At 43.6% G+C, this 12,867-nt stretch overlaps 2 protein-coding genes across 2 annotated transcripts; both read right to left on the bottom strand.

Moving 5' to 3' along the window:
• Positions 1-2,148: 2,148 nt before the first annotated feature.
• LOC308073367 (leukocyte elastase inhibitor-like) lies at positions 2,149-3,285 on the bottom strand (the record flags this gene model as incomplete). The annotated part of the gene is made up of 1 exon (XM_080412236.1): positions 2,149-3,285. One exon carries the CDS (start codon positions 3,283-3,285, stop codon positions 2,149-2,151), a length of 1,137 nt encoding a protein of 378 aa, XP_080268362.1.
• Positions 3,286-11,041: 7,756 nt separating this feature from the next.
• On the bottom strand, positions 11,042-12,178 carry LOC308073366 (leukocyte elastase inhibitor-like; the record flags this gene model as incomplete). The annotated part of the gene is made up of 1 exon (XM_080412235.1): positions 11,042-12,178. One exon carries the CDS (start codon positions 12,176-12,178, stop codon positions 11,042-11,044), a length of 1,137 nt encoding a protein of 378 aa, XP_080268361.1.
• Positions 12,179-12,867: the final 689 nt, after the last annotated feature.

Raw genomic sequence — 12,867 nt, 5'->3', positions numbered from 1 at the left:
ATGGCAACCCTGTGTGCAGCATGTCACTCGCTATTTCGTCTGTGTTCCGTGAGCAGAGCATAGAGGTATAATATAACTTACACTATTTCCATAATAAAAGCACACTTCCGATCGGATATTTCAAAATAAACCATTTACAAATGTCTTGTGAGTGAGTAATAAACACAAGGGGTCCAGTTTAAATTAATTTCAGTGTAATAGTTCGCTGCTGAATGATTACAGATGTTTTTGTGATGTGTTTTAAGGAGCCCTTAATTAAATATTATTTATTTTTAATTGTTTATTTTGGAGGGAGACATATCCACATCTGGTATTTCTGTAGCTACAAGCGGCGCTCCTCACAGAACATTCTTCTGCAACACACCGGAGTAAACAAAAGACTTTCTCCCATTCCGATTGGCTGGACGTTTGACACTGAACAGGAAGTAGTCCTTCTCGGCCAATCATATACAGAGAGAGAGAGTTCCGTTACGCTTTGATCTCGCCGCAAAGCGGGCTGCTATGGGGAGTTAAAAAGAAGCTGTAACTCTTATCACCAACTCTAACTCACTAACTAAGAATGGAATGCAGAAATACCCCGTCTATCTCAATGAGGAAGTTCCAATGTTTGGGACTACAGCCATGGTCAATTTGTACACTCAGAATTACAGATTATAAGGGTCCATTTGGACTCCCTGGTGGTCCCCGGACCCGATGTTGAGAATCAGCGTTCTACCCCAACCCCATTTTCTTTCAATTGCGTGCCCGATCCCCGTCAGTCAGTGAGGGCATCCCGATCTTATAAAATACAAACGTGAATATGGTGGGCCAATACAAAAAATACAAATTTATCAATAAAGATTAAAAATGTAATAATAATAATAATAATAATAATAATAATAAACTAAAAATAATGCTCAGCAGGTAGCATTGAGGTACACAATGGTCAAACTATTTTTTTGTTTATTTTCTGTCAAGGACCCCTACATTTAAAATGACAATGATTCTGTACCAGGGACCCCCGCCCTACAAGAACATGTGTTATGTTTAAATATTCCAAAACTTTCAATTTTTTGAAGATAGCAGATCTACAAGTTGATCTGCTATTTTCAAATAATATACTGTATATAGAGTTATATACTGAATATACTGGTTAAACTAAAAGCTTGCTATTTTAGCTCATTTTGCTGGGGACCCCTGTAACCCCCTTCAAGGACCCCTGGGGGTCCCCGTGGACCCCACTTTGAGAACCATTGTTCTAGTGGATGCCCATTCGCCCATTCAGAACACATGCCCCTTTGGTTATATAATATTGTTGACATTGTTGAGTGCATTATCGTACTTGCAGTACTATGACGTCATATCTGCGATATGCATACACACTCCCAGTCTAGGCCGTATGTTGTACGACCAACATAAGTTTTTCCTCGATTTCTTGGATCATGATGCAACTCCTCATATAGGCCACATTTCTGCCTGGCTAGATCTTCCATTTTGTATTTAGTCCTAAACACACTTTTTGATACTACTCCTACAGACCAGTAGTTAACTAGTTCTCAAATTCTGCCCAAAGTCCAAACCTGACCCTAGGCGACCCGACGTTTTCGGGCCGGGCAGAATATACATAATAATTAATCGGGCCGAGCCGAGCCTCGGGTTCCGTAAAAAATCTAAAACATGATCAGATAAAGTAAAACAAATAGACTATCACCCCCATAAAACACTTTTTGGGCTTTTCGGGTTTTCTGGTTTATAATTAGGCTAATTGTTCGGGCCGGCCCAGTTAGGTCCGCGCCTTAATTTTCAGGCCTGTTGAAAACTCTAGTTGAGAACCCATTGGCTGTGACTGGCGCGAAGGACGCAACCTCTTATTATTGAATTTGCCTTTCTGCATCGGACTGAATCTCTTTCTGGTTATCCATGTCTCTCTTGAGAATGACACCTCAGGTCTCAGTGAGATTACCTGTATAAAAGAAAGTAAAAAATATATATACCCAAAATTTGGGTCCCACATTGAGGGGCCTCTAAACAATGCAGAGCAAAGAGAAAATTCACTTACACCATAGGGGGCGTGACAATGCTACAAATCTCAGTGTTTGTAGCAGGAACATTTTGAGTGAGCATACAAAACAGTAAACTATCTGTGGTCCAGGTACCCAGGACCCCAACTCAAGGAGGGGAGCAGTATCGGCCTGCAAAGAGGATGCTCATGGTGGGGTTGTGTCGGATGAAGAAGAGGAAGGGGTGGTCAAAAACGAAAGGAATAGGGCCAGACCTCTCCATCATAATGGAAGCAGTGGCGGCAGCTGCCTCAGTGCCCTCCTCGTTCACTTCCACAAAGGCCTTGTGCACCACCTTCTTAAGCACCAGGTTATTGGCTGGAGACATGCCGGAGAAGTCACTCAGTAAGACGTCAAAGGCGTCCACCATGCCCATCTTGATCAAGATGTCTTTCATGTCATATGTCTCCTCCATCTTGAAACGAGGCAGGCCAAGCAACACCTTCATCTGATTCATCATGCTTGGATTGGTCCAGTCCATAAACTTTTCATAGGTTAGCTTCTTTTCTAGCTTCTCCAGGCCTGTCGTATTGTCCTCCATCTTAACGGGCAGAAAAACAAGCATGCTAAGGTCTTTCCCCATGTAGGGCAGCTCCAGGACATCACAGTTGACCTTAGGAATGAAGGCATGAGGGAACGTAGCCTCCTGGTACATCATCTTCACGGGCTTGCTTTCAGTCTTGCTGAGTCTGAACTGTTCATCCCTGGTTCTGTCCTCATGGAACAACTTGTCCCACTTGGCTTTAAAGTAGATGGCATTGACCAACACCAGTCTGGTATCTTTATCCAACACGCACGGGGCAAGCAAGTCCTTGATTTTATCTTGTGTCTGTTTCTCCACCCAGCTGTTCATGTTCAGCCTGGCTCCTTCTGCGTTGCCGATGAAGTCCACAGGCTCCAGCTGTGCATCATAGTGTTTTCTGGTGGCACTTAAGAACTCCTCAACAAACTGGTAGGACTGTTCTCCATACAGGCGGTTGGCCAGGCTGAGGGCGTAGGACTTCCCCGACATGTTCAGGTCACTCATAAGCTTAGAAAAGTCCATGTGGACATCAACCTTAAAGTGCAAGACCTTTGACATCTGTGTGGCTGTTTTGCCACGGGCCCCCAGCAGCACCATGGCCAGAGCAGAGGAGATGCTGAGAGGAGAGTAGAACACATTGCCAGTGTTGTTATCTTCTGACAGCTGTTTGAACAGAGACAGGGAAAAAGTGTTGATGGCCGCTGCCAGGGGGGTTGGTGGCATTGTGATCAGTGTCTTAACCAATGTCCAAATGTTATAACTCACAAAGTCAAACTATTAAAACATAAAAAATGTTTAACTTAATCTTTGTAAAAAACACTTAAAACCAGTTGACTGTAACCTGTTTGCTTTAGGGGTGTCCAGGAAGAAATCAAATTAACCAGTGATTACTTGACATTACAATCCTGGAATGAGTATTGTGGGACTAACAGAAGAACAGTTTCAACTCCTACTTTAAGGCTCAGTTGGACAGGCAGTGAAATTGGTTGCTACTGTTCTCAATAATGCGGTGTGTTCTGGTTTTAAGCTGCTGTTGACACTCGCATCATCACTATGATGTCAGCCATGCTCAAATAAGGAGTTCTGTGTCAGTCCTGCCCCAATCTGGGAACCCATAGCAAAAAGAAAAAAACAGGATACTTTTTCTCAATACTTTTTTTGATACCACATGTGTAAAACATACAGACCTTTGGCTGTATGTATCACGTAGCAATCACTGGTGGTTGCAAAGGAACAGAAAATTGCTGCAATTGTGCATATTCAAGTGGATGTAAACAATGTACTTACACGTCCAACAAGAGGCGATATAAGTGATACATTATCTTCCGACAGGCAGGAAGGCGGAGATGTTTTCACCCCTGTCCCCCTGTATGTGTGTCTGTCAAATTGGCCTCATGGTGGCACTATATCAGACCAGGTTTTCTGATTCGAGTTTGTTATTACAATAACTAATGAAGGGGTTTTATTATCAATCTATTAATTCCAGCATTCACTGGGTGTATTGCTGAGGACCCAAGAAAGTGCAGATGTCGATCAGATGAGCGGTTCGGTTCTCAATGCTGCAAGCACCCATACTGTGGTTCTTGACAATGTTATTAGCAGCAATTCAGGGTGCCAAGCAATCTGTCCATTCCTAATGGACACATGTACTGTATTCTTAACGGGCACAGGCTCTGAATGGCCCTGCTGCAGAACGGCCAGTGCACTAGTTCAATTGAAATGATGAGAATGAAATACTGCCACTTAACTCCAAGAGGTGGTTTACAGCAGTACAGGAGGTCTTTTTTTAGCTGAGAAGTGGGTACGACTGTACCTGTCACACCTCAGACACCGTGGCAAAGGTAAATGTTATCACCAACCTTATCATCTTACTGCTTTGAGATGAGCACAGAGCCCTGGATCAGTGCTGGATCTGTCTGTACTAACCTGACTGATCCAGGTTAAAACACCAAGAGGATAAAGACACCTGCTGTCTCACCATAGGGACCAGGGGGGAAATAGATCGCCCCTGCCAGGCCACTCCATTTTAGTACAGCTCTGTGTGTGTGTGTGTGTGTGTGTGTGTGTGTGTGTGTGTGTGTGTGTGTGTGTGTGTGTGTGTGTGTGTGTGTGTGTGTGTGTGTGTGCGTGTGTGTGCGTGTGCGTGTACATGTGCCCACGTGCATGTGCGTGTGTGTTTGGGTGGGTGGGTCGGGAGCACACGTATAGGATTGTGATTGGATTTCCCTGTCTGAGGGACGAAGTGTGAGGTTTCTAACCATTTAGGCATTCTCAGCAGAGAGAGTGCGTACTATTAGACGTGTCTGTAGTGTCTGGTGGCCCACAGAGCAGGGGAGGGAGTTAAATCCATTCATCCAGGACCTCAGCCAACGTGTTCACTGAACAATGTGGTTCATTAACACCTCCCCACATTCACCTTACACATGCGTGTAAGGTGAATATTTTGGCCGTGAGGCCGATTTGTTTGGAATATTTCCGGGCTGATTTCAGGGTCCGGCTCCCCTCTGCTTGTTCGAGTGACGCACTCTAGATCCGAAAGTTGGCTTAAAACACCCAAACTGTGAACTGTGATTGTTATTGAAACCGTGTGACGTATTCGAATACCGTTTGAACCACGATAAAGTCCCTGTTCTTGTGTGCTGTTTCACGTTTAAATCATGTTTCTATATAACAGTATGCCAGAGAAATGCGTCTCCAAAGTGAGGTGATGTTTTCTGTTTGGGCCCATTGAAAGTTTTTTTTTAAGTTGTTTCTTGCGTATTACTTCCCCGTGGTAACACAAAACGGCAAGAAATCGTTTCGCCATTGGCATGGCAGGCACTTAATAACCAACATAAAATGTGTAAATAACACCCAATAAACAACTTAAACAAAGTAGTCGCCATTGGAATTAAGAGAGAAAAACTGAAGCAGCTCCGCTGACAATGAAATCAGGATTTCCTCTGTGGGCTCATAGAATGTTTGGCTCTTCACAGCCAAATTAACTGCATTGCACAGCAGTGCCAACAGTTAACGAAATAAAACAATGATATACAGGTAGTATTTTTTGTATTTTTTTTTACTACTTTATCTTATTTACGTTTGTTTTATTTTAAAAATCCTTTTCTAATGTTGAAAAAGGTTATAGGAAAATGGCGGTCCAAATCTCTAAAGATTTATTTTTAAATATTTTAAAAACACAAATCTTGTATGGGGGTCCATGACACCAAATATTTTCAGATGGGGTCTCCTTTAAAATACATATTAATTTGGGGACATGAAAAAGGTTTGAGAACCACTGATCCATCCAACCCAGTCAGTGTGTGTTATGTGAATCACCCTGGTAGTTTGAATGGAAACAAATAACAGCTCCAGCTGACGTCAACGAACTGTGCCTGGCTGGGTTCAGGCTCGGCCCAGTCCTGGAGGTAGTGGAACTAACTTCTTGGTCATTGGCCTAAGAAGTTTGTTCTTGGGTTAGTCCTTTTTTGTTTTGTTTTAAGGGTAGATACACAATGTTATCATTTTAACCCATTAAGACCTGAGGAACAAATGTCTTCTAAGACATCGCATCCTCAGGCTGTATTACAACAGTTCTGTTGAAGGCATCCTAACAGGCTGTGTCACGGCCTGGTACGGGAACTGCACTGCCCGAGAAAAGATCAGCCTACAGCGAGTAGTGCGATCGGCAGAGCGAATAATGGGAGGCGAGCTCCCAGCGCTCCAGGAACTGTACAAAAAGCGGTGCGTGGTCAAAGCCAAGCGCATCATTAAGGACAAGCACCACCCAAGTCACAGACTGTTCAAACCCCTACAACGACCGCGACCGGGCAAGGGGCTCTACCGCAGTATCAAGAGTTCCACCACCAGGTTCTGGTGCAGTTTTAATCCGGCTGCTGTCAGAATGCTGAATGAGGCATAAGCCTTGTTCAGCAGCCTGACAACAGGCGGTGCAGACTTTTCTGGCTCTTCCTGAACACACCTGTGGATTATACCAGGGACAAATGACTTGGACTTAGCTCCCCCTCGGACACATCTGTGGACTACACCAGGTACAAATGACTTTTTGTTGCACTCCCTCATGGAGCTACTTGCGGATTATACTAGGGTCAGTCCACCCTAGGTGGACTGACCCTGAAACCTGAAACCTGTGATGTGACAATAAAACTGATTCTGATTCTAAAACAGTTTTCTGAAAGAAAACTTATGTTGCTATATCAGTGGTGCTCAAACTTTTTCATGTCAAGGACCCCCAAAATGATATGTATTTGACCCAAGGGGCCAGCTTGAGATTTTTACATTGACTCCAATACGGAAGAGACAGTTCATATGAATGGCCTGTAGTTTCGCTGTTTTACCCCTGCTGGTGTCAGAAAGAAAGCGGATGGGTTTTTGACAAACTTTAGACTATTTTTCTAGACGATTTTCTTACCTTAATAAAATGTGTCATAAATACTATACGCTTCCAGTCGCTAGTTTAAAGTCTCCTTTCAATCATCATGATATGCCTTTTGGTAAACTATGGTCCCATTTATTTTAAAATTGACGATAAAGTAGGTTATGCTCTAGGAGGGGCGGGATGATTTGATTGACAAAGCTACACAACCAATAGCATTCATTCACCGCCCCCGCTTTTGATTGACAAGCTACCCAACCAATAATGGTCTGGTGTCATTCTGCAGGATATGACGCGATATGACGCGATATTGAAAGATGGCGGATTTGAAATTGCTGAACAATCGGCTTCATTTACGGTCTGTAGAGTCTAGGGGCATAACGCTGTCCATTCTTTTATCCACCTGTTTCCGCGGGAATTTACTGAAGCAAAAATCCTGTGTGGGAAACATCCTGCGGGGGGACCGGAAGTAGGAAATAGCGGCTCAGTGTGTTTACATTTGCCAGCAGAACGTAGCTGCGAACGGGCCTTTTGCATGTAGTTGAAGCGCAAGGGGGCGGGGGGCGGGGGGGGAGAGAGTCAGCGCACTGAAGTCAAGGCACAGACTACTGTGTTGTTGACGGACAACGGATGCACGCTTATGAGAAACAACACAAATAAAACCTGGCAAAACAGTTGCGTGCATTAGCGCAAGATGAGGATAAATGAAACATTCAGTCTAAATGTCCAGCAACTACTACCAATACTTTTGTATTTGAAACCTTACATTTCTCTAAATATTATAAACTCTTAGGACAGCCTAATACAAATATAATTTATGAAAAGGCTACTATAGGCTACAGTGAAGTCGGACTGAATGACTGAAACGTTTTTTCTTTTTTAACTCTCTTGGTGATTATCTGGCACAGTAGTTGTGGATTAGCAAACTGGACATTAATGTTTCCTTTTCGCGTGCGAATTACTGGACATTTAGACTGAATGTTTCCTTTACCCTCATCTTGCACTAATGCACGCAACTGTTTTGCCATGTTTTATTTGTGTTGTTTCTCATAATAAGCGTGCATCCGTTGTCTGTCAACAACACAGTAGTCTGTAGTGTGCCTTGACTTCAGTGCGCTGACTCTCTCCCCATGCACCGCCCCCTTGCGCTTCAACTACATGCAAAAGGCCCGTTCGCCAGCTGCGAACGAGCTACGTTCTGCTGGCAAATGTAAACACACTGAGCCGCTATTTCCTACTTCCGGTCCCCCCGCAGGATGTTTCCCACACAGGATTTTTGCTCCAGTAAATTCCCGCGGAAACAGGTGGATACAGTCTATGATTTGACCGCCGACCCCCATCTCAAAATATTTTGTTCCAGGCACCCCCAGAAGCAAAGATTAAAAATGTTCGCTTAAAAAAGATCTACAAGCTCATAGCGTGGCACGAAGTGAGCCTAACCCTAACTCTGCTATTTCTGAATTATTCTGCCTACACATACCTCCCAGTATGAGATAATAGGGGAAGGGGATCAAAGTCACGTGATACCTTTGTTTAGCCCAAAAAAACGTCAGCTGTCCCAAGTGCTTATTGGTGAAAAACACGGATGTGTTTATCAAAGAATAGCCAAAGTATAAAATATTGATTAAAGTGGACAAGTGGTTAAAATATAAAATGACACAGATGCTTTCCCGCTTTTAATGTCCTCAAATCAATATGTTACAAACATGCAGCACGTGATCTCTAAGACCCTAGGCTGTTTCTTTAGCTGTTACAACCTGCATGAGGACAGGTTCTGGTTCGAGAGACAAGGTCAGTGCCTCGTTCACAAAGCAAACACCGGCTGCGCGTTTTTTTTTTATCGTGCATGTATTTAGCCCCGCCTGCAGTTCCAGCTTTGGCCACTGGTATGGCGGCTTCAATGTTTCCCAGCAACTCTGGGGGCCTGTTCTTACAATGGGAGTCTACGCTAGTGTCGTCACTATCATACTAGATCACGCTGGTAAAACCATAGGCCATTATCTGTCCAATATCGTCATCTTGTGGCTGTTTGGTTTCACTGTATTGCCAACTGATGTAACCTGCATTATAATAATTATAGGATAATGTTACACATGATCACGTCTAAATGAGAGCCATCTTGGTTTCTTGTCTTTCACTTGTTATTTTCACATATTGACTGTTTTCCAAGTTTCGTTGCAAGCGTTTATAAAAGACAGATATAGGCCTAGAGCTTTAGTTTGATTCAGATTAACAGTCATTCTGTTCACTTCAGTTCTACACATTTCAGCCTGCTGCTCAGCAGCCTATTTGATCATCATGTCAGACTGGCATGAAGGGCTCATTCTGGGGAAGAACGTATGAGTACAGTATGTAGGCTACATATAAATACATACTGTACCATGACACGGATGACATAAATAAAGGCATGAACATTCGTTTTTTTTTTAATTATCATTCATTACCAGGGATAGGACTTGTTTTTGTTGTTGTTGTTGATCAATCCACAAATAATAGGATTAGGTTGAGAGTTTTATTACACAGCGTGTAGTAGCAAAGAAAAAAAGAAAAAGAAAAAGCAAGACAAGACATGTTGGCTATGCCTTTTGCAGAGATCAAACTTCTGACCTCACAGGCATGGCCCGTCTTCAAAACCCTAACAGTTTTCTGAAAAACGTATATTGCTATAGTGTCATCACATGATTTTTAGTGTATAGTGTAATCATCACATGATTTTTCACTTGAAAATGGGTTATTGTCAGTAAACACCACAAAACATGAAAGGCTGTGGTTTTGCATGCAGTGTCTCCCAAATGTCAGCCCGGTAACCTTTCCATAACCTATTCATAATCATTTGAATGCCTATTGGATTATTAACCACTTTCAACCAGGTGTTGTCATTATAGGTGAACAATTTCAAAAGATTTCAAGACATTTCCAAAATAGCAGATCTGTAAGCTCACAGCCTGTCACCTTTTGAGCTTTTGTTGTTGCTATTTTTTTAAAGCTTTTTTATAGGGCTTAAGTAGTTAAGAATTAAGCTGGGTACTCAGATTCACAGGGTACTCTAATCAACTTATTCTGAGCTATTTGTCATACTTTTTAGCTGAGTTAGACCACAAAAAAATCAATGAATGAATGGGCATGTTGAAAATGACACTGAATAAATGGATTTCCCATAAATGTCATTGTCCAGCAATAAACAGATTATACGGGCAAGCATCCTTCATCATATCTTGAATGTAGGCTACAATGAAAGTAACAAAGACAGAGATCTCTGAATCTGTCTTGAGAGATTAGTCTTGCCCAAATAAGGGGTTCTATGACATCAGACTAGCCCTAAGGTGGTCAAAAGTATCCATACTTCAATAGGTTTTTGATACCACGCGTGTACAACAATGCAATTTCCGTTGATGATACATTTTACAGAATCAAAGACATTTTTTTTCTTTTTTTTTTTATCCATTTCCGTTGATGATACATTTTACAGAATCAAAGACACTTTTTTTTTTTTTTTTTTAATCCCATGACTTTTTAACACTTTTTTTCACCCGGTGCCAATTTTCTAAGTGATCCTGGGCACTACACTCCCCCCACCAGCCTAGGGAGCCCAGGGCCGAGCTCATGCCTCCTTCAATGCACGAGAGCCAACTGACCTTCTTGTCACCTGACAGGGGGAGTTTCCCCGGTAGGACGTAACGCGTGGAAGGAACACGTTATTCCAACCAGTTCCTTTCCCCTACATCAGGTCTCACAGGTCTCCACCAGTTTATAGGTGGTAAAAGAAAGTACTGTTCCTGATTAATTCTGTCTTACCTATTTATATTACATATTGTGATGGATGTCACGTGAAGCTTGACCAATGTTAGGTGTTCTCAGACGGACACACACACGGAGGGTAAAAGATACTCTCCACCATGCCTTCGGCCTGGCGGAGACAAAAATATACACCCCAAATTTGGGTCCCACATTGATGGGCCTCTAAACAATGCAGAGTCAAGAGCACATTCACTTACACCATAGGGGCGTGACAATGCTACAAATTTCAGTGTTTGTAGCACGAACATTTTGAGTGAGCATGCAAAACAGTAAACTATCTGTGGTCCATGTACCCAGGACCCCAACTCAAGGAGGGGAGCAGTATCGGCCTGCAAAGAGGATGCTCATGGTGGGGTTGTGTCGGATGAAGAAGAGGAAGGGGTGGTCTAAAACGAAAGGAATAGGGCCAGACTTCAACACTATAATGGCAGCAGTGGCGGCAGCTGCCTCAGTGCCCTCCTCGTTCACTTCCACAAAGGCCTTGTGCACCACCTTCTTAAGCACCAGGTTATTGGCTGGAGACATGCCGGAGAAGTCACTCAGTAAGACGTCAAAGGCGTCCACCATGCCCATCTTGATCAAGATGTCTTTCATGTCATATGTCTCCTCCATCTTGAAACGAGGCAGGCCAAGCTCAACCTCCATCTGATTCATCATGCTTGGATTGGTCCAGTCCATAAACTTTTCATAGGTTAGCTTCTTTTCTAGCTTCTCCAGGCCTGTCGTATTGTCCTTTATCTTAACGGGCAGAAAAACAAGCATGCTAAGGTCTTTCCCCATGTAGGGCAGCTCCAGGACTTCACAGTTGACCTCACGAATGAAGGCATGAGGGAACGTAGCCTCCTGGTACATCATCTTCACCGGCTTGCTTTCAGTCTTGCTGAGTCTGAACTGTTCATCCCTGGTTCTGTCCTCATGGAACAACTTGTCCCACTTGGCTTTAAAGTAGATGGCATTGACCAACACCAGTCTGGTATCTTCATCCAACACGCACGGGGCAAGCAAGTCCTTGATTTTATCTTGTGTCTGTTTCTCCACCCAGCTGTTCATGTTCAGCCTGGCTCCTTCTGCGTTGCCAATGAAGTCCACAGGCTCCAGCTGTGCATCATAGTGTTTTCTGGTGGCACTTAAGAACTCCTCAACAAAATGGTAGGACTGCTCTCCATACAGGCGGTTGGCCAGGCTGAGGGCGTAGGACTTCCCCGACATGTTCAGGTCACTCATAAGCTTAGAAAAGTCCATGTGGACATCAACCTTAAAGTGCAAGACCTCTGACATCTGTGTGGCTGTTTTGCCACGGGCCCCCAGCAGCACCATGGCCAGAGCAGAGGAGATGCTGAGAGGAGAGTAGAACACATTGCCAGTGTTGTTATCTTTTGACAGCTGTTTGAACAGAGACAGGGAAAAAGTGTTGATGGCCGCTGCCAGAGGGGTTGGTGGCATTGTGATCAGTGTCTTAACCAATGTCCAAATGTTATAACTCACACAAAGTCAAACTATTAAAATATAAAAATTGTTTAGCTTATTCTTTGTAAAAAACACTTAAAACCAGTTGACTGTAACCTGTTTGCTTTAGGGGTGTCCAGGAAGAAATCAAATTAACCAGTGATTACTTGACATTACAATCCTGGAATGAGTATTGTGGGACTAACAGAAGAATATAGTTCATCCAGTTTCAACTTCTACTTTAAGGCTCAGTTGGACAGGCAGTGAAATTGGTTGCTACTGTTCACAATAATGCGGTGTGTTCCGGTTTTAAGCTGCTGTTGACACTCGCATCATCACTATGATGTCAGCCATGCTCAAATAAGGAGTTCTGTGTCAGTCCTGCCCTAGCCTCGGAAACCCATGCTTTTTTTTTGTTACAAAAGAAAAAAAGCCTGGGGGAGCCATGCAGGAACGATGGTCTTAGACCTTGTTATCTCCTAACCAATCAGAGTGCAGAGGGGCGTCGCTCTAAATTTGGTGACGTCAGCGTGCTCCGTGCACAGGCCGGGGGGGGGAGGGGAGGGGAGGCGGGGACATAGATTGGTGAAGCAATAGGAAGCCACGCACAAATCCGGGCGGCTGTGTTTGGCTCCGCCTTTCAAGACCATCGATTGAGCTCGTAGCCTCAGGCTAGTCCTGCCCCA

The sequence above is a fragment of the Gymnoscopelus braueri genome (genome assembly GCF_963280865.1).
Source record: "Gymnoscopelus braueri genome assembly, chromosome: 18".
Classification (NCBI taxonomy): domain Eukaryota; kingdom Metazoa; phylum Chordata; class Actinopteri; order Myctophiformes; family Myctophidae; genus Gymnoscopelus; species Gymnoscopelus braueri.
This window is presented reverse-complemented; position numbering and strand designations above follow the sequence as displayed.